The 24,240-nt window shown below is 41.7% G+C and overlaps 1 protein-coding gene across 3 annotated transcripts in view; it reads left to right on the plus strand.

Annotated features, from left to right (window-relative positions):
• The window catches only part of ADGRV1 (adhesion G protein-coupled receptor V1), a 774,317-nt gene that overhangs the window by 613,651 nt on the left and 136,426 nt on the right, over nt 1–24,240 (plus strand). For all 3 annotated transcript variants that reach the window (XM_073624499.1, XM_073624500.1, XM_073624501.1), the window contains one exon: nt 9,317–9,433. In XM_073624499.1, coding sequence (XP_073480600.1) covers nt 9,317–9,433 — 117 coding nt within the window. The remainder of the gene's footprint in view (nt 1–9,316; nt 9,434–24,240) is intronic.

Genomic DNA, 24,240 nt, shown 5'->3' on the forward strand with positions numbered 1-24,240 from the left:
AGTAGCTTTTGTTTTGATTTGTGTGTTTTAGAAGGACGTAGAGAAGAGAGGGCTGCATACAAACAGGTACAACCCATGTAAGGGGATGTGTTTCATCGCTGTGTGTGTATGTGTAAGGGTTTACAAGTACTGTAAACTGTATTATTATTACTATTATTATACAGGATTTATAGTGCACCAACAGTTTACGCAGTGTTTTGCAAAATACAGGGAGACAGTATACTTGCAATACAAGTACAGTAAGCAAATAAATACTGCAATAAATAGATTCAGTACTTTATTTGAATGGGTATTTTTAGAAATTATCCTACTTTCTTAGTAGTAACCTAAGGAAGGGGTCACACAGAACTGCTTGACTACCCTGGAGGAGCTGTTCCCACTTTCATCCACAGGGGGCATCTCAAACTTTAGCTTGTCATTAGGCACTGTGTTGTCTAACATGCTCATCCGCAATTTGACTGCTCTCCTTCTGAATGATGCAACAAAAGATCTGATACTGTAAAACTTTAGTTCTGAGTAGGGATCCACGGCTCACAAGAGTCAGAAAAACAGTTCATTTGGTAAAACAACTAGCCCAGCTGAGGAGCCAGTAGTGGATAACAGTGGGATTGTGCTCTCATAGATCAGAGAAGGGGCCCCTGAAATGTTGGGGGTGTAGCTAGTGGCTATTTCTTCACATTTGATGAGAAACTTTGTAAGAGCTTCATGGATGGAGTTGTTTTTTAAATGTTGCTTGTCTATACTGATTGAAATACAGTAACCTAACAATCTTAGCAGTGACATAATTAGTTAAAATAAACTGGAAGGAAAGCTAGAATTAAAACTGCAACATACTCTAACATAACCTTTTTCTCTAGCAGTGAGTGGGATCTGTACAAGTGGGAGATGGGATCAGTTGTAGCCTTTGTTCTTCTGTTCTGCTGAATAATTAGGAATTGTTGACAAATGCTTAGCACACTCTGAGTCTGAATAGCAGTCATATGCTGACCCCGTACATCCTGTTTCATTTATGTTTTCATTTCCAGTAAAAATGAGTTAACGCCTAGGCTGCTAAAAGGAAAGATCATGCATCTGAGTTTTATATATACACATAAAAAAATGCTGAATTGAAGAAATAAAAAATAAAAAAACACTTTGAGCGAAAGCTGTAAAAAATGTTTACTCTACACTTGGGTCCTGGTGGGCTTACCTAGGCGAGGGTTACCTCAGTGGCTCTTCTCGTGGGATGCAGAGAAAGTTGAGGATCCCAAATCCTGTAAGAACAAGCTTCTGTACAGTCCTGTGCTCTTGCAGGAATTTGGATCCTTAGCTTTCCCAAGATTTTTTTTACATTTTCTTTCAATGTACATTACTCATTTTTAATATAGTGCTTTTTTAACAGGAGGCTGTGGGAGTTAAATATGTGGACTGTGTGTGTCCCAGAAGATGACGGGACCATTCAGAAAGCACCACGCCACCCGTGCATGTGCAGTAGGAAGCTGGCTGTGAAGCCTGAAGGCTTCACTGCTGGTTCCTCTTACTAGCAATGCAGGCGCCTGCACCTGGAGCCGATAGATAGATTGGCTTGGGGTGCCGATTACGCGGGCTCCCTGGACAGGTAAGTGCCCTTATATTAAAAGTCAGCCGCTGCAGTATTTGTAGCTGCTGACTTTTAATTTTATTTACCCCAAGGTTGGATCCCCACTTTAATGTCATGTGTAGTACATCTGGAACTGTAGTAAGACATAATGTTACCACTTCACTGAGATGTCATTCATGATGTAGTGTGACTGTGAAGGGCCCTGCCACTGTGGAAAAAGAGCTAAAAGGTACATAGGATTCTCGAGGATGCAGACTGAGGGGCTCCAGAAATTCTGTTTAGAGTGGAGAAAACTAACCTTTGGTTTTCTCCAGGTTTTGTAAGTCCTGGAATAGGGTCAGGAGCTCAGAGGCTCTGAAGAGAGCTGTGCCCAGGTTTTACTGGAGAGTGGAGACCAACAGGTACAGAGGTTGCACAAGACCACAACAGTACTGAGAGTGAGCTAGTTTGTGGGATCAAGCCAGAGGTCTAAGACTGAGACCTGAGCAGTGGGATGCAAAACAAAGCCAAGAGGCTAATATGCTTATATTTATTTGTTTTCCATATTATGCAGCGATGTTGGAAACCCCTACAAGACATGGCTGGATCTAGGGGGGTACTGGGGTGGGCTGCACCCCCCAGATTTCCATTGTGTCCTCCCAGGCTGGTCCCCTCATTGACACTGTATGTGGCTGGTTGAGTTCCTTCCTCCATTCCCACACTCAGGGCCGGGACATAAGTAGGCAGCCTAGTGCAGTCAATTGTGTTTGGTAAAGTCCAGACAGTGGCAGTGGTAGAGAGGAGAGAGCGGGCTGTGTTGTGCCCTCCCTTACACAACAGATCACACAGGATCACTAGATCGGGATTGTACACAGTTTGATTACCTGCCGACACAGTTTTTTAAACAAATTCAACACACTTTTATTGCTACCAAGAGATGAGCAGTCCTTGGAGGAGGTAGGGTGCGGGTATTCAAAATGTGTACAGTCCCGATCTAGCAATCCTGTGTGTGAGGTAGTGAAACTTACAGGCGGGGGAACACAATGTGGGGAGGTGGCGTTTTGGGGGGGACAATAATTTGAGCTTATGATGAGAGGATGAGGGATTGGCAGCTATTTGTGCTGGGGTAATTTTGAGGGGGGATATTTGCTAGGAGGGGGGATGGGTGGATATGTACTAGGAGGGGATGGATATGTGCTAGGAGGGTGAATTGGGGGGGGATATGTGCTAGGAGGGGGGTTGGGGTGGGAATTATTGCTAGGAGAGGGAATTTGGGTTAGGACGGGGATTTGTGCTAGGAGGGGGTGGGGGAATTTGGGTTAAGAGGAGAGGACTGGGGAGGATTTGCGTTGGAGGGTGAATTTGGGGGGATTTGTGCTAGGAGGGGGGATTGGGGGGAATTTTGCTAAGAGGGGGGATTTGGGGAATAGGATTTGTGCTTGGAAGGGGGATTTTGCGGGGAGGATTTGCGCTAGGATGGGAAATTTGAGGGGAGAGAGAATGTGCTAGGATGGTTTATTCTTTTGGGTGGAGGAGATTTGTGCGGGGTCAATGGGGGCATTTGAGCTGGGAGGTCAGATTGAGTTGCAACGATTTGTGCGGGGGGGATTTGGAAAGGAAGGAGTGGGAATTATTGTATTATTGGGGGAAAATTTGGGCTTGCAGAGGATTTTTTTTTTTTTTTTTTAGGGGGAGGGATTTATGCTGAGACATGAAATGAGGGCACTCAACAGATCTCCTCCTCCCTTCACAGCACTTAGCTGAGATCAGATTTCCTTACAGACACTGCCTTTATCTGCACAGTATGTAGCTGGTGGCATTGTTGCAGTTCTGACCTGTGAAATTTCCCGATCGGAATGGCAACTGCAGTAACCACCTGCACACTATGCAGATGGATGCTGTGTCTGTAAGGGAATCCGATCTTAGCTTTGTGCTGTGTGGGGTGGAGGAGGAGATCTGCTGTGTGCTCTGCAAGCAGTGACTCTGTCCTCTTCTCTGATAACCTCTTTTCTCTAGTCTGCTGACCCCTGTTATGAGCTCTACTGACCCTGCCCTACTGACTCGTACACTCCCCTGCTGACCCGCTGCACACTGTTCTCTGCTTTGATAACCCACTGTACACTGCCCTACAAACTAATGGCCTATTTAGGCTGCCCTACAAACTGCTGACCCTAATCTGTTTTAAAAAGATCTGTATACTTTCCTGTTTTCAGCCCATTTAGTCTGGTCACATGAACTGGATCCCTCTGTCTGCCAGCAGCTACTGCAGTTGGTGAGGAGAGAGCGCCAGATGGGCCTTAGGAGCCTATGTGTAATGTCACCACTCCCAAGAATTACCTGCAATTGTTGAGCACTCTCTCCTCTCCCCTGCAGCTGGTGCTGGCTGACACAGGAGAGATCATGTAACTGGACCGGAGCGGCCTGAAAATAAGTAAGTATACAGATCTTTCTTACAAAGGTTAGTCAGAATAGATGTTAGGAGTGTGGAGGGAACATTTTTTAAAGTAGTTCGTTTTTTTACTTTAACTGTTTCTCAAAACAGGTGCATTCAAGGTATGCTTTGTTACAAATACTAGTGTGCTTATGTTAGCTCTGAACTGAACTGTTAAGCCATCAAATGGCTGGTGTCATAGCTGATCACCTATTCACACGCAAGGATGGCAGCTTCCCTGGCTGTAAAGAATGGGAGGGTTTAGTTCTGCTTGAATTAAAGGACAAAACTGTTTTAGTCCTGGGTGCTCTATGCTATCGGCCTTCAGGGTTAGACTTGAGGAAAATTGGGATATAAGGAGGCTTGTGACTGACTAGTTGTTGGTGCCAAACTGCTTGAGTTCCTGCCCTGCTTCTTCTTGAATAGGACAACAACACACCTGCTGATAGATGAAAGCCTTAACCATATTGTTCCAAAGTCCTGGCCTTAGGCCCGCTCACAGCATCCCTTGCCTTTGGCCCTAATATTAAAGAAAAATTAATATCCACACAAGTAATGCATTTTCTGCACTTTATTGGAACTTCTCCAAGATGGCCATGATCTCTAACATCGCATTGACATACTGACAGACTGTATCCATGCGCAACACCATACACAGGAACATATATTCTGTAACAGTCATTTGGGCACAGAGCTGCAGCACATAACTTGTAAGTCATCTTTTCCTGGCTTGGCTGATCGAAAAAAAAAAGAGTAACCTATGGCCAGCATTACTGATGCACATGGGCGGGACAAAAGGAAACTTATCAGTGTATGGATAAGTGATACAAAATTAGAGTGATCTGGCAAAGTAAATGAAGTAAAGCTGGCCATAAATGAGTAAAAAAAAAAAAAAGAAGAAAATTTGACCAAAAAATTGTATCAGTAAAATTCATAATTTTTCTCAACGTTTTCAACATTAAACATTGTTTTCTTCCGATTGATTTCTACTACTACCCCAACTGCTTATATGCATTTCACATAGAATTTTTCTTTCCAAACAATTCACCTACAAACGATTAGAAAATCATTTGTTCTGAAAAAAATCTCCAACATGTTTGTTCATTTGTGATCTTGAAAAACGGAAATTGACTGTTGCAGTAAATATCTAAAAGCTAAATTGCACCAGTTATCGGGACAAAATCCTCATCCGCAACCTAGGTATGTAGTAAAACAATAAAAGGAAGGAACACCACCTTCCCAAGAGAAAGCAAAGATTATGATGGATGTGGGGTTGTCACTGAGGGGAGCACAAACACAATTTTCATATAAAAAATTTTTTTTATTGTACAGCCATACTTAAAATTTCTAGTTGAGTATAAAAAACATATACAAATATGCAGACAATAGCCCAGCGGCTATATTAGTTTCCATATTTACAAATTTCAGTGTATACATAGATTGACTTGATTGGTAAATTATGGACCAATGCGTTTCGCAGAACAATATCTCTGCTTCTTCAGGGAATTTGAATATATATCAACTTAAGTACAACTGGCCTACGGTAAAAGTTCCAGGTTCAAGATCTGATGGACATTGGATCATACACACGATGACCCAGGCAGTTATGGTTTTGATACCCAGAGTACTTGTACGTCCAAACTGCACAAATGGCACAATCACTGCTGGAGCCAAGCCCTTGAGCCATCTGTGCAGTTTGGTCATACAAGTGCTCTGGGTATCAAAACCAGACCCGCCTGGGTCCCCGTGGGTATGATCCAATGTCCATCAGATCTTGACCCTGGAACTTTTACGTGCAAAACGCATTGGTTCATAATGTACCAATAAAGCCAATCTATGTATACACTGGAATTTATAAATACAAAAACTATTATAGCCGCTGGGCTATTGTCTGCATATTTGTATATGTTTTTTATACTCAATTAGAAACGTTAACTATGGTTGTACAATAAAAAATATTTTTTATATGAAAATTGTGTTTGTGCTTACCTCAGTGACAACCCCACATCCTCCAAAGTTCTGCTTTCTCTTGGGAAGGTGGTGTTCCTTCCTTTTATTGTTTGACTGTTGCAGTAAACATGCTAACCATACGATAATTGAATGATCGGTGTACCAACTTGATTTTTCGTTTGACTTTCTTTTCATTTGTGGCCAGTTTAATGCAGCAGGTAGAAAAGAGTTTCACTTTTTAGTGTCCTGATTAGTCCCCTTGGCCATTTTGGCAAATTAAAGAATGTTAGAAAAACAATCCAATGGATAAGATATTTAAGAAAAATAACTATATTTTGTTCTAGGACATAAGCCTGTATTTACAACATCAATAAGCAGCATTTGGAAACTGCTGAACTCAGGTTTTATTATTCTTATAAAGGAATGTTAATCTCAAGTTGTTTTGAATAAGGTTTTGCATGACAAGATAGTTTGTTATTGCATTTCAAGAGGAGACAGTCTAATGCCTTTATTCATGTGTTTAAGCTAACTGTTTTCATGTACGTTTAAATATATTTTGCAAGAGACCCCCAATTGTGCAGTAATACGTCTGTTATGTCCGAACTTGCCATATTTTGTTTATACTGTACATGAACTTGAATACTTTTGAGAGCCGAAAAACAACCATGCCGTGGCATGTTACTGGGCTTATCAAACCAAACGTAAGACTACATTAATCCCATTAGCTTTGGGTTAGCAAGCTCATGGCATTTTACATTCAGGTCTCCGTGCTTTCCAATCTTGATCGACTGAAAACCAGTTCTCTCTTGATTCTTACAGTTGATTTTACAAGGATGCCTTGTAGAAAAATAGCACTCAAACTCTTTTAAATTCAAACACAGATATTGTATTTTCCAAAGCTTATGTTCTTCCAGCTGATATTCTCCTATAAACCTACTAATCAGAATCTTCCCTCAAGGAAATTTTAAAACATATTTTGTGTGTAGGAATCATCATTGCATTGGGGTAAAATAAAGTATAACTTTTAGATTATCCTAAGAACATCACATTGATTTTGTACAATGAAATTTTATATCATCACTAGCGAACAATTATGCTATTATTTACAGCTTCATAATCCATACTCCATTATTTGCAAGTGTTTTCCTGGTTCCCTGGTGCTAGCTGGGGCTAAATTAACTTTTTGTCTTGTTTATTTAAATGACACTGGTAGACTTGATGATAGTTTGATCTTTTTAGTATCCTTTAGAGATTTATTTGTCAAGGTAAAGATTTTATTTGCCTAAACCAATGTACAGTGACATGAAAAAGTATGTAAACCCCTTTGAATTAACTGGTTTTCACCAGCAACTTGCCATAAAATGTGATCTGATCCTCATCTAAGTCACAACAATGGACAAGCTAATTTCTCATGTATTTATTGAACACACCCATTAAACGTTCTCAGTGCTAGAGGAAAAAGTATGTGATCCCATAAACTAATTACTTCAATTAATAAAGCTAATTGGAGTCAGTAGTTTGCACACTTGGAGTTCAATTAATGAAATGAGTTTAGAGGTGTGGTTTAGAGCTACTGTGATTGATAAAAGATACTCAAACATTTTAAGATTGCTGTTAATAGGAAGCATCAGCTGATGTGAACCAAGCCTCACAAAAAGGAGCTCTCTGAAGACGTATGATCAAGAGTAGTTGATCTTGATTCCCTAAGCTGGAAAGGGTACAAAGCAGCCTCAAAGTATTTAGACATTCTTCAATCGACAGTTAGACAAATTACTTATTAGGTCGGGGTTCACATTATCGCCACATACGGCTCACAGCAGGGGTCCAGTGCATTCCTGTTCACCGTTTCAGGTCCGATTTCAGCCCGAAATTTTGGCTGAATTTGGACCTCAAACTAACCAAAAGACGCACATGACCCCTGTGCAAATTCGCACCGGCTCCATAGACAGCCTGTCAAAATCTCCTGCTATTGCGAATTGGATGCGGGGAACCCACATCCAATACGCAATAGTGTGAACCCAGCCTAAATGGAGACCATTTAGTACTGTGGCTTCTCTTCCTAGGAGTGGGCACCTAGCCAAGATGACTCCCAAGGCACAAAGCAGTATCCTTAATCCACAATCCCATGGCAGAGCACCATGGAGGAGCACCTTCGCAAACTGCAACACTGCTGGGAAAATGGTTTGTGGACTGATTAAGAAAAAGTTTAATTATTCAGGAAGAATACTTAGTACTATATATGGTGCAAAAAGGGCACAGTTTACCAATTAAATGAAAACATTATCCCAACAGTGTGGTTTGGTGGAGGGAACATCACAATTTTTGCTTGCTTCGCTGCCTTAGTGCTTGGACTACTTGCCACCATGGAGGGGAAAATGAATTTCCAGTGTTACCAAAATATCCTACAGTATAATGTCATGGTGGCTGTCCACTAGCTGAAGCTTAGTAGAAGTTGGGTGATGCAGCAGGACAATGACCCTAAGTAGTAAACCCACCACAGACTGGCTTCAGAAAAAGCAAATGCACCTTTTGAAGTGGCCCTATCAGATCCCAGGCCTTAACCCCATAGAGATGCTGTGGAATGACCTCAAGAAAGCCATTCACACCAAACATTCTACAAATGTGTCTGAGCTGAAGCAGTTTTGTAAAAAGGAATGGTCAAAAATTCCTCCTGAGCGTTGTGCAGGTCTGATTCAGACATGCGGAAAGTGCTTGATTCAACTCATTACTGCCAAAGGAAGTTCAACCAGCTATTAATTCCTAGGGTTTACTTACTCTTTTCTCCAGCACTGTGAATGTTTAATGGGTGTGTTCAATAAAGACATGAGAAATAAGAATTGTTTATATGTTATCAGCTTAAGCACATTGTGTTTGTCTATTGTGACTTAGATAATGATCAGATCACAATTTTATGGCAAATCACTGCAGAAAACGAATTAATTCCAAGGGGTTCCAAGTTTTCCTTCTGTTCCTAGGCCAGTAGACTTCAATAGCTGTGAATGTGAACAACGGAACATGAGACCCTAGTCTGCAGAACCCTGTGGAGACACAGGGCATTCATAATCTATCGTTCCCATTCAAAGCTATTGGAGTCTACTGGTGGGTTCCTAAGGACAGGAATGAGCGGCGGACTTTTCATGTTGATGAAGTTTCCTTACTGTATCCTGTAAGTAATTTTTAACCATTTGTGAATACATTTTTTATGTTAATACCGCACTTAGGTGGCGCTTGTTTCTCTTTTATCATGACCCATAGGAAACAGTTATTGTAACAGTCCTGTAATCACATGCACACCATGATGTGTTTAACTGCATTGCTAATGAACTTTTGCCCTGAAAATTTTGGTTGCTTTAATAGAATCCTGTGTTCTGTTGCAGATCTCCTTCCTGGCCTCTGCATACATTAGCCGAGAGCTCTCTAATGAAGGCTGTGCTGGTCTGGCAGCTATCACACACTATTTTTACCTCAGCCAATTCTTTTGGATGTTTATTCAGGTAAGCAAGCCAAAATAACTCCTTATTCTGCTGTAATAACTCACAAATAAATAATTTTTTATTTACTCTTTACCTTAAATCAATATTAACATTTTTGGTTGATTCCGGTGGGTTGAGACACACACTAGTAAGATTCCCCTACACTGGTTTGTGTCTCTTTCCTTTCCTAACAAGCCAAAAGAAATGTGTCACAACTGGCAGGTACAATTCCCAGTTATTTATTCAATTTTATAGAGACTCTACTGAGGAGTTTGTTTCAGCTTTGGCTTTGTGGCTGTGGCTGTTAGGTGGAGCTGGAACATCTTACCTCAAGAGTCTTAGATATAAGAAGCCATCATGTAAGGGTTTTAACCCTTCCCACAGCTACAATATTTTTTATTGTCGTCTTTGCCCCATTAGACAGACTTTCAGACTACAGTAAAAACCTGACAGATGTTCCAGCCCTTTTTCCTTCTACCCAACAATAAAAAAATAGCTTTGTCTGGAGCTCACTTTAAAGCCAACTATTTTCTTTCATGTTAGATAGAGTGTAATAAAGTTTACACCAGACATTTTTGGTCTCTGTTCCCGTGTTAGGGAGCTTTACCCTCACGCTTTACCCTCACTTCCTGTTGAGAGTACCTCAAGCCAGCAAGTGAGGGAAAGTTTTCCCAGTTCCAACATACTGTAGATAGTAACAGTACCCTTACCAGGTTCTAATCCTATGCCACCTCTGATAAAAAAGTGTTTTAATTATATTTGTATTTCCGTTGGAGAGTTTTCCATTGGAGAGTTTTCACCTTTACAGCCTTTCCTGGACAGGTAGCAAGGAAAAATCTCCCCAATTTGTCCATAGCAAAGCAACCTGGCAGATAATCTAAGCTGGGGGTTGGAAATCCGTCGATCGTGGGCTACCTGTTGACCACGGGTAGGTGACTGGTAGAACAGGTCTGTGCCGCCGACCCTCGCCTCCTACTGCTAGCTGCCAGTCCTCTCTGGTCCTCTCTCCACCCTTAGCCTCCTCTGCCGAGCCTTCGGTCCTCCTCTCTCCCTCCCCTCCTTCCTCCTCCACCGCTGTCATCAGTGAACAGCGGAGAGTGAGAGGCAGCACAGCTCAGGACAGAGGGTGGACAAATTAACTTTTCTAGTTAACCCACAGGTGATTGGTTGCAAGGTCCTAAGCAACCAATCACCAGCTTGTTAATATGAATAGTCACTTGGCCAGCTCCTGCCCCCTGTCCAGAACTGTGCTGCCTCTTGGTCTCATGTGTTTGCAGGTAGAATGCTATGGGAGGGAAGGGGGGGAGAGGACACTACATTGTGTGTGTGTGGTGTGGGGGGGGGTGGTGGTGTGAAGCGACAGTTGTCACTCTTATGGGCTGGTCCACCCCCATAGCAGTGTCCTCTACTACCCTTCACATCATCCCCCCTCACACAATCCCTGCAGTCTGAGTGCACTCTCGATCCCTGCATTGTGAGCGTAACACACTCCCAACCCCTGCACTCTCGTATAATAATATTGTTTTTATATTTAGTGCTTTTGCGATCTACATTTGGGGTTAACAATGTATCGTCACCCACAGTTGATCACAAAGGCAGTGCGTTTTGAACATGGTGCAGTAAACACACATGGAACATGCCTTTCTGGCACTGTGTTCTGGTGTGAACCAGCCCTCACAACTGGACACTGTGCCCGGTGATCTTTGACTTCATCAGTGTTGTTCAAGTAGATGTCTATCTCTCTAAGGTTGCCTACCCCTGATCTAAGCTATTCCAACTCCATGCAGAACAAATCAAATACATATTTTGGCTACATAAATGGTCATTTACCATATATAAGGTAAGGTACATTGGTTTAAAATTTTACATTGGCTGTGTGGGTGATTGTACAATATATGTGTATATACATTATATTTCTATGTACGTATATATGTATAAGATGTTTGTCCCAGACCTGAGGTTCTATGTTTGATATCCAAATGGGACACTGTAGCCCTCAAACTTATTAAGATTTTCTAGGGAGTTTACCTGTTATTTTTTCATAATATGTACATAGTACTTATTTATTCTCAGCCATAAACATATTTGATTTGCTTGAGTATGTTATCTCACCTTGCATGGAGGAATTCCGATAAGACTAAGCAGTACCAAGCAGAACAAGGCTTAATGACACGGATTCCAGTAAAGTATTACTTGCTGACATTTCATGTTTGCATTATTTTAATACTCAAGGAGGGTCATACCACTTAAATACTTACAGCACCGTGTTCTATGTTATTGGTTGTGATATCTGCTGTACTAATCTAATCTTCTATTATAAATATGGAAAAAATAATTTGAGCCCTGGCAGCAGAAGAGGTGTTCTCCACACACCCACACTCATGCTTCTCACTCCTACCTGCTTTTTAGTTTTTGAACATTGTGCGTGTACTGTACCTAATAGGATGGTGTTCTAAAAGGGAGTTGGAGGTTATGTTGCTTCCCTTTTCAAGGGTATACATGATACAGACAATATAATGTTTATTTTAGCTAATGTTTAGATCTATGATCCTATGGGCACACAGAGCTGGCTCGGGATTGAGCCCACAAGAATGCCCCCATAGCAAGAGGCTTGCTATGGGGCACTCGGAAGGGAGGAGGAACCAGGAGCACTGGCGGGGACCCCAGAAGTGGGGGATTGGGGCTGCTTTGTTCAAAACAATTGCACAGAGCAGATAACTATGACATGTTTGCTATATAACCACTTGCTGATCAGGCATTTTTCTGACATTCTTTTTTACAATAAAAAATCTGTATTTTTTGGAAAAATACTTAAAACCCCCAAACATTATTTATATATATATATATATATATATATATATATATATATATATATATATATATATATATATATTTTTTTTTTTTTTTTTTTTTTCAGAGACCCTAGAGAATACAATGGCGGTCATTGTAATTTTTTTGTCACACGGTTTTTGCTCAGTGTTTTTTCAAATGCAATTTTTCAGAAAAAAAAACACTATATATATATATATATATATATATATATATATATATATATATATATATATATATATATATATATATGAAAGATGATGGTACGCCGAGTAAATACATACCTAACACGTCATGCTTTAAAATTGCACGCTTCTGGAATGGTGCCACAAATTCTCCATAGGCAATGCTTTAAAAATGTCTACAGGTTGCTAATTTAGAGTTACAGGGGAGGTCTAGTTCTAGAATTATTGCTCTCGCTCTGACTTTCATGGCGACACCTCACATATGTGGTGCGAACACCGTTTACATATGTGGGCGTGACCTATGTATGAATTCACTACTGCATGCGAGTACGGAGGGACAGGGGCACTTAAAATTTTTATTTATTTAATAATTTTTTTACATTTTTTTTTTGTTTACACTGTCCCTTTAAAAAATGTTTTTTGATCACTTTTATTGCTATAGCAAGGAACGTAAACATCCCTTGTGATAACAATACAGCATAACAGGTCCTCTTGATGGAGAGATCTGGGGTCTGAAAGACTTCAAATCTCTTCTCTACCCTTAAAAAAAATCATTTGCTTAAAAAAAATGGCCTTGTTTACATGGGTATGGAACCGGAAGTAACGTCGCTCATAATGTCGCTCCAATCCTCCTAGGTCATAGAGATGAGCGGAGGCCATCTTTCCTTTGCTCATCTCTTTGCCCAGGCACTGCCAGCGATGGATCGGTTCCTGGAGCTACTGATCACCTAGGTAAGCCCAGGAACCACTGGAAAGCGCCGCTCAGACAACTTTTGTCAGAAAGACCGGCGCCTGAGGGAAAAATGAATACCGAGGTTATGGCACTTAGCTGCAGCCATAACCCTGCAATTAAACGTCAAAGTAGTGACGTATTTTCCCAGTTAGGTGGTCAGCAAGTGGTAACAATTACAATCGCTTTAAGTAATGAGTAGTAATTAAAGATACACAAGCCTGAATTTACAAATGTTTAATATATGTAGTATCTACATTTTCAGTTCACAGATTACCATATAGGTAAACTGAACTCATTGCAGGACCACTATTTTATTAATTTAATTTAAGACTGTGTTGTCTACCGAGGAAACCAGGAAGAATCGCTTTTACTAGTTTTGATAAAATAACAATTCATGTGAAGTAGGCTTGGATACCTAAGATCTGGTTCACACTTGTGCAAGCTGTGTTCTGCGGGTAGAGGAACACATTCATTTCAATGAACTACCCTACCTGCAGAAACGCAGAGAAAGAAGTCTTGGATCATTTTTGAAAATAGTGCTGCACAGAATCTCACAGAGCTGCAGCACCATATAATTTCACGTGTGTGACAACATGGATGTTTTGCCGATGCGTGGGGGTGCCATTAAAAATTATTGCCACCCCCACACGTCTGCCAAACAGCAACGTAATTTTTCTCACGTGTGGGGAACACGCGCAATTGTGCAATGGCCTGGCCCCAATCCTGCCCCACCCCCCTTGTCACTATATTTGATTGACAGCAGCAGGAACCAATGGCTCCCTTTACCCTCACTCCAGTAAAGAGGGAAAGAGAAAGCCGTGACGCTGCTCTTGGAAACAGCACTGGATAGAGATTGGCTTGTGTAAGTATTTTGGAGGGGGGAGGGGGTGGAAGGTTTTTATCTTAATGCAGAGAATGCATTAAAATAAAAACCTTCAGCCTTTAGAACCACTTTAAAATGAATCAAATATGTTTTTTTAAAAAGCCTATATTTGGTATTTAGATATTGACCTTAAAACAGACCTTTTCTTTGCTTATTTAGGAAAAAGCAACAGGTTTGCTTGAATCTCCCAAACAGCATATATTCTGTTTTCCTTTATTCCCTGCTATTCCTTCCAGCACATGCTTCCAGGTATAGAGCAACGTGCAACTCCATCTATATGAAAGTGCTGAGCCAATCATCCTTGGCACAAAGGAAGTTATAGCCTTGTGTAAACTATGACTACAGGTATTTAAAATTCACACAGGGATATCCTTCCACTTCTAGAGGTTGAATAGACAACATTGAAACAAAAGTAAAGGTAAATACAGTATATGCCTTTCTGGAAGTCTGCATTAAAGTGAACCTATTGCTTTGCCTTGCACAGGAAAAACAGTGATCAACTTTGCAAATAAATGGCACATTGTTAATGAAAGATCTGTCTCTGTTCCATTAGTACATCAACCCCAAAGTCTACATTAACCAGATAAATATGTAGCCTTTGTGATACTGAAAAATATTCCCTTGAAAAATATCAAATTTTCTGTTAGTGAACTGTACAGACTTATGCCCCGTACACACGGTCGGACTTTGTTCGGACATTCTGACAACAAAATCCTAGGATTTTTTCCGACGGATGTTGGCTCAAACTTGTTTTGCGTACACACGGTCGCACAAAGTTGTCGGAATTTCCGATCGCCAACAACGCGGTGACGTCAACCACGTACGACGAGACTAGAAAAGGCCAGTTCAGAACCAAGCGCGACACCCTTTGGGCTCCTTTTGCTAATCTCGTGTTAGTAAAAGTTTGGTGAGAGACAATTCGCACTTTTTCAGACTCGTGGTTTTCAGATCGTTTTCTGCTGTTCAGTTTGTGCTTGTGGGTTTGTATCTGCTCTTCAGTGCTTGCAAGCAAGTTACGCGTGACTTGTCATTGTGTTCTTGTTCGTTCGTTACTGTTTTTCAGGTCGCTCTTCACAGGCCTTGCTGTTCTTCAGTGCGTTCTGTTACTTCGTTCTGAGCAGCCGACCGTTTTCTAGCCATGTTGCGTATACGTACTCCTCGTAGAGTTCGTGCTGTGCGGGGGCTTGGTGTTGGGGTCCTGACCTTGACACAAGCCCAGTCCATGAACAGGGTGGGGAGGAGTTCATGGACCAAGAATTGGTTGCTTCAGCGTGACCAGTTCTCTCATATGCCTTTGCTCCGTGAGATCCGTGAGAATAATCCTGATGATTTCAGGAACTTTCTCAGGATGACGGACCCCGTATTTCACCGTTTGTTGACTTCGCTGACCCCCTATATTAGCAGGCAGGATACCTGAATGAGGCAAGCCATCACTCCGAAGCAGAGGCTCGTCGCTACCCTGCGGTACTTGGCGACAGGGAGAAGCCTGCAGGACTTGAAGTTCTCGACAGGCATCTCCCCCCAGGCTCTGGGTATCATTATCCCAGAGACCTGTTCTGCCATCATCCAGGTCCTGCAGAAGGAGTATATGAAGGTAAGATTTTTATCCTTTAATATCACATTTTATTATATTGAATGTTTGCTAATATATTGTATTTCTTTCCTCATTCCCTAATTACCATGATTGTAATATGCTGTGAATGTCCCCTTTGTTCTCATGCATGCTGGATTTTTATGTCATTATTTTTTTAGTCCTTCATACAGATTGGCCTTCAATAACCTCCCCAGCATGCTCTCCTGCCCTATATTCACCTCATGTAGTCACTTAACAATGTATTTTATCAGCTCTATAGTAGTGCTTTACCCCAAACACCCCCTAAAATGTTTATAAATGTGATTTGTGCTTTAAATTCTGGCAAAGTGGCAGAGGCTTTATTTTTGTGGTGTCCCCAAATCATTTTTAGTAACCCTCCCTCCCCCCAACTGCTAAGTCAGCTGATCCCAATTCTCTATCTATCCTCAATCATCTATCTGCTGACTTTGCCAAACCCATACACACTATACTCACCTCCATAGGCGTGCGCACAGGGTGTGCCAGGTGTGCCTGGGCACACCCTAATCATGCTGTGCTGCACAGATTCCCCCAGCTGTTTGGCTGCAGAGGAAGGGACTGGGGAATCTTTTTTAAAAGTGAGATATCAGGGGTCTGTTTAGACCTCTGATATCAAACCAAAGCCCCCCCAATGGAGCTCCTAAAAAATTGTTATAATAATAATATATATAATAATATTTAAATATATAAATAAAATTGTAAAAAAATAGAAAAATTGTAAAAAAAAGTTATGATAAAAAAAAATAATATAAACATAAATAATAAAAAAAATTATTAAAATATTTTTTTAATAAAAATAATAAAAAACATTTTATATTTATATAAACATATATAACATACATACATACATACATACATACGTGTGTTTGAGCTTTGGGTGCACACCCTAATGCCATGGTCTGCGCACGCCTATGCTCACCTCTTTAGTGCTCAAAGCATGTAATGCAAGGGCCTGCCTGTATACTTTCAAATGGTACTGTTTCAAGTTTTTGTATTCTATTATTATCTTGATTGGTAATAGCAGAATGTCCAAATGTGCTCAAATGTGTACAGTGTGTATTTATATCTTTGTATTATGACACTTCTTACCTGTCCAGTGGGCTGCCAATAGTGTAACTAAGGAGGGGCTGTTCCAAGTAATACCCTGTATTTAGGCATTCATCTCTCAATGAAGTGGAGAGGGTTACCTGTCCAAGATCCCCCCCTATAATGTTAGAAATGGCCCATGAGAGGGGGGAGGGGTAATATAATAGGTGTACCTTATACTTTGGTGTTGTTAAATTCCCCTTAATAAATGCTATCTGGATGTTGGCCAAGAAGTTTTGTGTCTAATCTGCTTTCCATGTTTATGTGCAAAAATACTAATTTATTTTTTTTTTCCTCAACAGTTTCCTTCCACGCCACAGGAATGGCAGACTGTGGCCTCCCACTTTGCCCAGCGGTGGGACTTTCCTTACTGCGGAGGGGCAATTGATGGGAAACACGTCCACATCGTCCCACCACCCAACTTGGGGTCGTACTATTTCAACTATAAGGGGTTCAATAGTATTGTGATGTTGGCGGTGGTGTCGGCTAATTACAACTTCTTGTATGTGGACGTGGGGAAGAATGGCCGGATGTCCGATGGTGGAGTCATCGCCCAGACGGAGTTTTACAGGCGTCTCCAGAATGGCAGCTTGGACTTGCCACCTCCAGAGGACAATGTGGAAGGACCCCCATTCGTCTTCGTTGCTGATGAAGCATTTGGGCTGGGGGACCATCTTATGCGGCCATTCCAAATGAGGACCCTCACCCCGGAACAGAGGGTTTTTAATTACCGGCTGGCCAGAGCCAGGAGAGTGGTGGAGAACACATTTGGAATCCTGGCCAGCTGGTTCCGCCTATTTCTGACACCCATCCATATGGCGGAGTATAAACTTAATCATATAATCCTGGCGTGCTGTGTTCTCCATAACTTTTTACGTCAACATTCTGCCAACTATGCTGGCTCAGTTGGGCCTGAGGCCGGAATGATACATGAAACAACACTGACGGCGCTTGAAAGTGGCCATCCTGGCTTGCCCTCCCTGAGTGCCCGTGATGTCCGGTTACGATACATGGAGTTCCTTGCGGGTAGGGGGGCCATCAATATGCCAGCAAATTTGTGAAGCCTTTATCAAATGAAAAACCAAAAAAAAGAAAATATTTGTTGACATTTACTGCTTGTGTTTGTTTTAGATGACTCTGACAGAAATGTGGTGAGTCCCGAAAATGGCGTGATTGTGTAACCTTATACAAAGCCCTGTTGGGTGTTATTTACTAAAGGCAAAGACACTTTGCACTACAAGTGCACTTGAAACTGCACTGAAACTGCACTTGTAGTGCAAAGAGGATTTGCCCTTAGGAAATAACCCCCATTTTCACAGAAAACACCAATTAGAGCCCCACAAAAGTGTTGTAGCGTTGAGACAATAATCCACACATTCTTGATGAACAATCTTTTCATCACATGTGCATTTAGAAAAGGTTTTTAAAACAAACCAACATGTTTGTTGTATATCAATTTTTGGGGTGGCATTCTCAAAAATAGATATGTCCATTTAAGCTAAAACAGGCATGTGTAAAACCAACAAGAAAGACACAAATCTTGAACTTACAAAGTTCACATTTGGTAGAATTTGAAGGCAATATCAGACATGAGTATTTAGGAGCTGTGTTTGATATTGCGTTCAGATGGGGTGAAGTCACCCCAGGAAAAGCCAAATTTGGAAGATGCACACCAATTTAAGAATGTCAACATGTGCTAGCTGCCATCACGGGGGATCAAGGGATGTGTTTTGGGGGAGAAACCCCTTCCTCTCAGCTACTTTATTATTGAGGAAGGGGTTGCATCCCCATTGATCTCCCATGATGGCAGATAGCACATGTTGGCACACTGTGTGCATCCTCCAAATTATGCTTTTCTCAAAATCGCTCAAACATTTTTAACTTTGTCGCACACAAAATAAGAAAGTGATTTTGTGGGGTTTTAAACTCGCCCCAAAACATCAATGATGTTTTTATTTTTTTTAATAACATCATTGATGTTTTTCTTGAGGTTTTCCAATTGTAAATTACACCCCATGATCTCCCCGATCAGGATCTGGGAACTTTCTGATGTGAAAGGATCTCGATCCACAACATCACGATCACCTAAAAAGAGAGAAACCAAACAAAAACAGGTATCAAAAATCTGCCGGCATCCATCTCTTACCTGAGCCTGTGGTCGCAGACACTCACCTGTTGTGGTGACAATTTCCACCACGTCTTCTTCCTCCTCCTGCTCTTCTTGGGTTGGGGGGATTTCCCCTTCTTCCAGAGGTGGGGGGTCTGTGGTCTCATCGGATGAGGGGTGTCCTCTGAGTCTTTTCTCCCCTATGTTAAACAAAAATGGTATACTTTTAGCACACAGATATTTGATGGCAGAACTATAAATATGAAAGATTGCTTGGAAGTGGGGTACAATTGTCTATTTTGGCAGAGTTCCAAAATGTAGCATTTTCAGTGTCCTTTGTCAAGCTGCAATACTTTACCTGTCTTGTACAAGCTTCACAGATGGAGTCACCCCTATAGTATACACTGGAGCACCTGTTGGCCCCCCTAATAAAAAGGGTGTTCTTGTGTCCCACACTAGTGCTCCAGTGTCCAGATGTGAAAACAGCTGCTGAGTGTCCTCTCCTTACACAGAATCTAGTTTGCATTTCATTCTAGTAACAAAGCCATCTACACAACCAAATTAGTTTCAGACAAGTAGGGCGTAAAAATTGTGGCCAAATGCATATGGCCTAAACAATAATGTTTTATAGGTCGAAAGAAAAATGTTTGCTACGAACGAATAATGTGCCCATGAACATGAAAGTTGCCATTTAAAAATGTAAACTTGTAAGAAAAGCACATGGAGCAGCACGAACGTAATAAACATAAAGAATAGGAACACAGCACAACTACTTAATTTTTTGCAGCACTCTCCGGATCTTTCTGTACTGCTCATGTTCTCATAATTTGAGGTCCGACCACCGCTTCCTGAGATGATCTTTCGATCAACGTACCCCGAAATTCCGGTGCAGACTCCTGACCACTTTCGCCATGATCTTGGCCTTTCTGACATTGGGGTTGGGGTAAGGTCCATACTTCCCGTCATAGTCGGCCTTCTTCAGGATATCCACCATCTCCAACATCTCCCCAAAGGACATATTTGAGGCCTTAAATCTCCTTCTGGATCGGGACGTTTCTGGCTCCGGGCTTTCCTCCCCCTCCTCCTCGTTGCTGTAATTAGCACGCACCTGCTGTGTATCTGCCATGTGCTCTTCCCCCACTGCGCCGAACGAAAAGGGGCGGGGAATAGACTAGAAAGAACGTCAGGGGCAGGCGAAGTTACACGCATGCGCAGTGTGTATAAAGCGTAACACGCGTGCGTATTACGTACGATCTGTGAGCGGAGGAAGGAGCATCGGAGGCGCTGTTCGTGATAACGAAGGTAAGATCTAAACTTGGGCCTATACTGCTTCGAAATGGAAGCCTATATTGTAAAAAGATTAGGAGAGTTTGGCCTGACCTTAGGGTTTGTCTTGTGTTGTGTCTTGCAGAGAAAATGGATGGCTTCAATGACCACAACTTCCTCCCCCTGTACATAGACAAATACAGGGAGCTGCCCTGTCTGTGGCAGGTGAGACACCCCCATTATAATAATAAACAAAAGAGGCAGGCAGCGCTGGAGAAACTGCTGGAGTTGGTGAAGCCGGTGGTCCCCACAGCAACCATCCCCTATTTAAAAACCAAAATTGGTGGCCTGAGGAGCACTTATCTTAGGGAGCGCAAGAAGGTCACAGATTCCCAGAGATCCGGAGCTGCAGCAGATGACGTTTATGTCCCCAGGCTGTGGTACTATGAGAGACTGCGATTTCTGTCAGACCACACTGAAGTCAGGGAATCCCTCTCCACTCTTCCTTCCACTCTTCCTTCCACCCCAGCTGAGGCTTCCGATGTCCAACCTGGGCCTTCCAGCCAGGAAGAAGTGGAGGAGCCCAGCTGGAGTCAGGTATAGCATTGTTCTCCAGATTTCTGGTCAATAAATAAATGATGTTTATTAGATGTTATTATTGATTACTAATTGCTGATTGAAAAAAGTGTTTTACATATCAATAGACAGTAGTGGGCACCCAAAATTGGGACAAGAATGAAAAATCCTGGGCTCAGAATGATAGTCTGTTCTATTTGTTAACATTCAATTTGCAACAGTCAGGAGGTGAAAATTGTGTGTGATTGATGAAGAAAAAACTCAAACTATGTCCCTTTTTCATACACAGGAAGACCTCAGCCAGGAGGAGGTTGTGGAATGTGGCAGTCAGGAGAGGGCGGGGATTAGTGGCAGCCAGGAGGAGGCGGGGCTAAGTGTCAGCCAGGAGAAGCCTGGGACCAGTCGCAGCCTGACTGAATCGTAGGTTCCTCCCCTCCGCCTTCCATACAAAAGAGCGAGGAAGACGACTCCCATGCAGGATTCAGCGCTCAGGCTCATTCAGGAGGCTTCTGCGTCCCTCAGAGCCTTACCCACTCCTGAAGAGGCCTTTGCCTGCATGGCTGTCACAAAACTGCAGGGCATGCAGGAGGGTCAACGCAAGCTATGTGAGGACTTGCTTTATAAAGTCCTAAGTAAGGGGGTGAGTGGGGAACTAACACCCAAGACCGACGTGATTGAGTTGGACCATCCTCCTCCTCCTCCTCCTGCTGCCACAACTCCACCACCAGAGTCACAGCGTGGAAGGAAGCGTGGAAGGAAGACAAGAGAGTGATGACCCTGGGTTCAGTCTGGTCTGACAGAAGCTGCAGTCTCTCGTATGACCACAGTATGGGGACACAGATGTCATCTGCTGCTTTCTGGATCTCTGGGACTTCTGGACCAGACTGCACTTCCTTAGATAAGGACTCCTCAGGCCACCAATTTTGCTTGAAAATAGTTGATGTGTGCCCTGGGGGTCCAAGGCTTCACCCATTTCTGCAGTTTCTCCAGCGTTGCCTCCCTCTTTTTTTAGTTGTGAGCCCTTAATAAATGTTTTTTTTTGGGAAATTATACTCTCCTATGTGTGCTTTCATCCAAAAAGGACAGTTTGTTGGTGACGATTCAGGTACATTTCTAAAATACAATGTGAAATTAACAAGGGACAACAACACCAAACAATCTCCTACAGATTAAATAGAACAACATATCAATGGTGTTGTGGTAACTTGACACAAAAAACACACACAAAAATTTTCGGGAGTAAAAATAAAAATCCAAAAAAACAAAAATCAGCCTTGAAAAAAATACAAAACAAAAATAACTAATCTGCCTTAAAACCAAAAAAAAAAATAAAAAAACAACACCAAAATAATGTTGTCAGATGTGACAAATCAAAATATATTGAGGGAATCCCGATAAATAATAAAGAAATAAGTTTGTGAGAAGTGTGTGTGACTATGAGCAGCAAAACTACTTAATTCTTCTCACATTATAAAGAAGAAGAGAGTTCGCTGTATTAAACCATTTTTGACTTTGCAACGTGACGAAAGTGCTGTATCCATTGTGAACGCTAAGTTTAGCAGACCGAGCTGTTCCGTGTCGGAATTTCTTCTGAGCATGCGTGGCACTTTGTGCGTCAGAACAGGCCACACACGGTCGGAATTGACGCAATCGGATTTTGTTGTCGGAAAATTTTATAGCCTGCTCTCAAACTTTGTGTGTCAGAAAATCCAATGGAAAATGTCCGATGGAGCCCACACACGGTCGGAATTTCCGACAACACGCTCCGATCGGACATTTTCCATCGGAAAATCCGACCGTGTGTACGGGGCATTACAGTATTTATACTACAGATTAAAGATTTTTTTTATACTACACTCTTTATCTGAAAATGTTAAAGACCTAAAATTATGTCATAGTCATCAGGTCTGTAGGTCACATGTGTCCTCATTATATGTTGTCACATACATAATTAGTAGGGATGAGCTCCTGGTTCGGGTTGAAGGCAGGTTCAGACTGGACGTCATTTGTTCAATTACTCGTTCCAACGCTGGATTTTTAGCCTATTTGGCAAGAGCTGAAAATCATATACTTTAGTAGCAGTTTTTTCTCCTACTACTATATATGACAGCTTTCTTCTTCCAAGCTTGTTGAAGTGGAAGAAATGTCTAACTGTAACTATTCCTAAAAATGCCCCCTAACATCTCCTACCTAACCTGTATAAAAAAAGATCTGTGCCTATTTTTAATAAGCTCTAGTCGCGTGGTCCCCCCGATCAGTGAGCAGCTGCTTCATGGAAAAAAGAGAGAGCATCAACAATGGCTGAGCCATGGGAGCCTATGAGTGACGTCAAAACTCCCTTACACAGAGCTGCAGGATCACATGACCAGATCAGACCAGATAAAAATAGGTAAGTACACACATCTTTTTTATACAGGTTAGGCAGGATAGATAGGAAAAGAGTGAAGAGAACATTTTTAATAATAGTTATAGGTAAGGTTTTCTTTCACTTTAGAGAAGCAGTGGGTGTCAGCACCTGCTGCTTCCTTCCCTATAATTCATATCAGGCCCTTGAGGTCTGGTATGACTTTAAAGGGGGACCACATGCAAACATTAAAAAAAAAATGGCATGGGCCCCTTAAAATTCCATACCAGACACTTGGAAACCCCACTCAAAAACCCAGAAAAAAAGTGTGGGGTCCCCTCCGGAAATCCACTCCAAAACCAGAGCATGCAGTCTGGTAGGCCAAGAAAGGGGGAGACAAGCATGTGCCTCCCCCCTTCATCTAAACCGAACCTGGCCACATGCCTTCAACATGGAGGGGACCTTGCAAAGCACCATGTTCCTTCAGTTTTTGACAAGTCCTTTATTATTAAAAAAAAGTCCCACAATGTTGAGGGCATGTGGCTTGATATGGTTCTGCATACTCAGATAAGGGTCTGTTGTGAATTTTTGGAGGGTAATGCTTTTTTTTTCTTGATTTTTGTTTGAGGTCCCTGAAGGGCCTGGCATGCATTATGAGGGGAACACCTTGCCTTTTATTCATTTTTTTGCATCTGGCTTCTATACCAGACCCTAGAATACGGTTCTGAGGAATCAAATCCCTGGACAGTTTGTTTATAAACAGAAGCAAAGCAGCTGAAGCTGTCAATTGACAGCAATTTAAACAGCATTTTTTTTATTTGTAAAAGTCAGTTTTGCTGCAGTAGTAGTATACATTGTACAAATGCGCCACTTTGTGCCATAATGCATATGGTGGGTACACTTAACTAAGTCCAGTAGTCAATGCAACATATAGGAATGCTTTTTTATTCATATCAGCAATATTTAATTATGAATTTCCTTTTATTACTACACTCTGCCTAAGAATCATTTTCTACTTAAATAATATAGACTCTTGGTTGCCTAGACTCTAACATAAGCCATACCTGTGTCTGTTTAATTCTTAGAGGCCATTGTATCTGTTATATGACAGAAAGCAGTCCCTTACACATTTAAGATGATTATATTTGCTTGGATTGAATGTCATCTTGGTGGTTTAGTTAATTGTTCATGGAAATGACACTCATTA

Source organism: Aquarana catesbeiana, linkage group LG01 (assembly GCF_042186555.1).
Source record: "Aquarana catesbeiana isolate 2022-GZ linkage group LG01, ASM4218655v1, whole genome shotgun sequence".
Classification (NCBI taxonomy): Eukaryota; Metazoa; Chordata; class Amphibia; order Anura; family Ranidae; genus Aquarana; species Aquarana catesbeiana.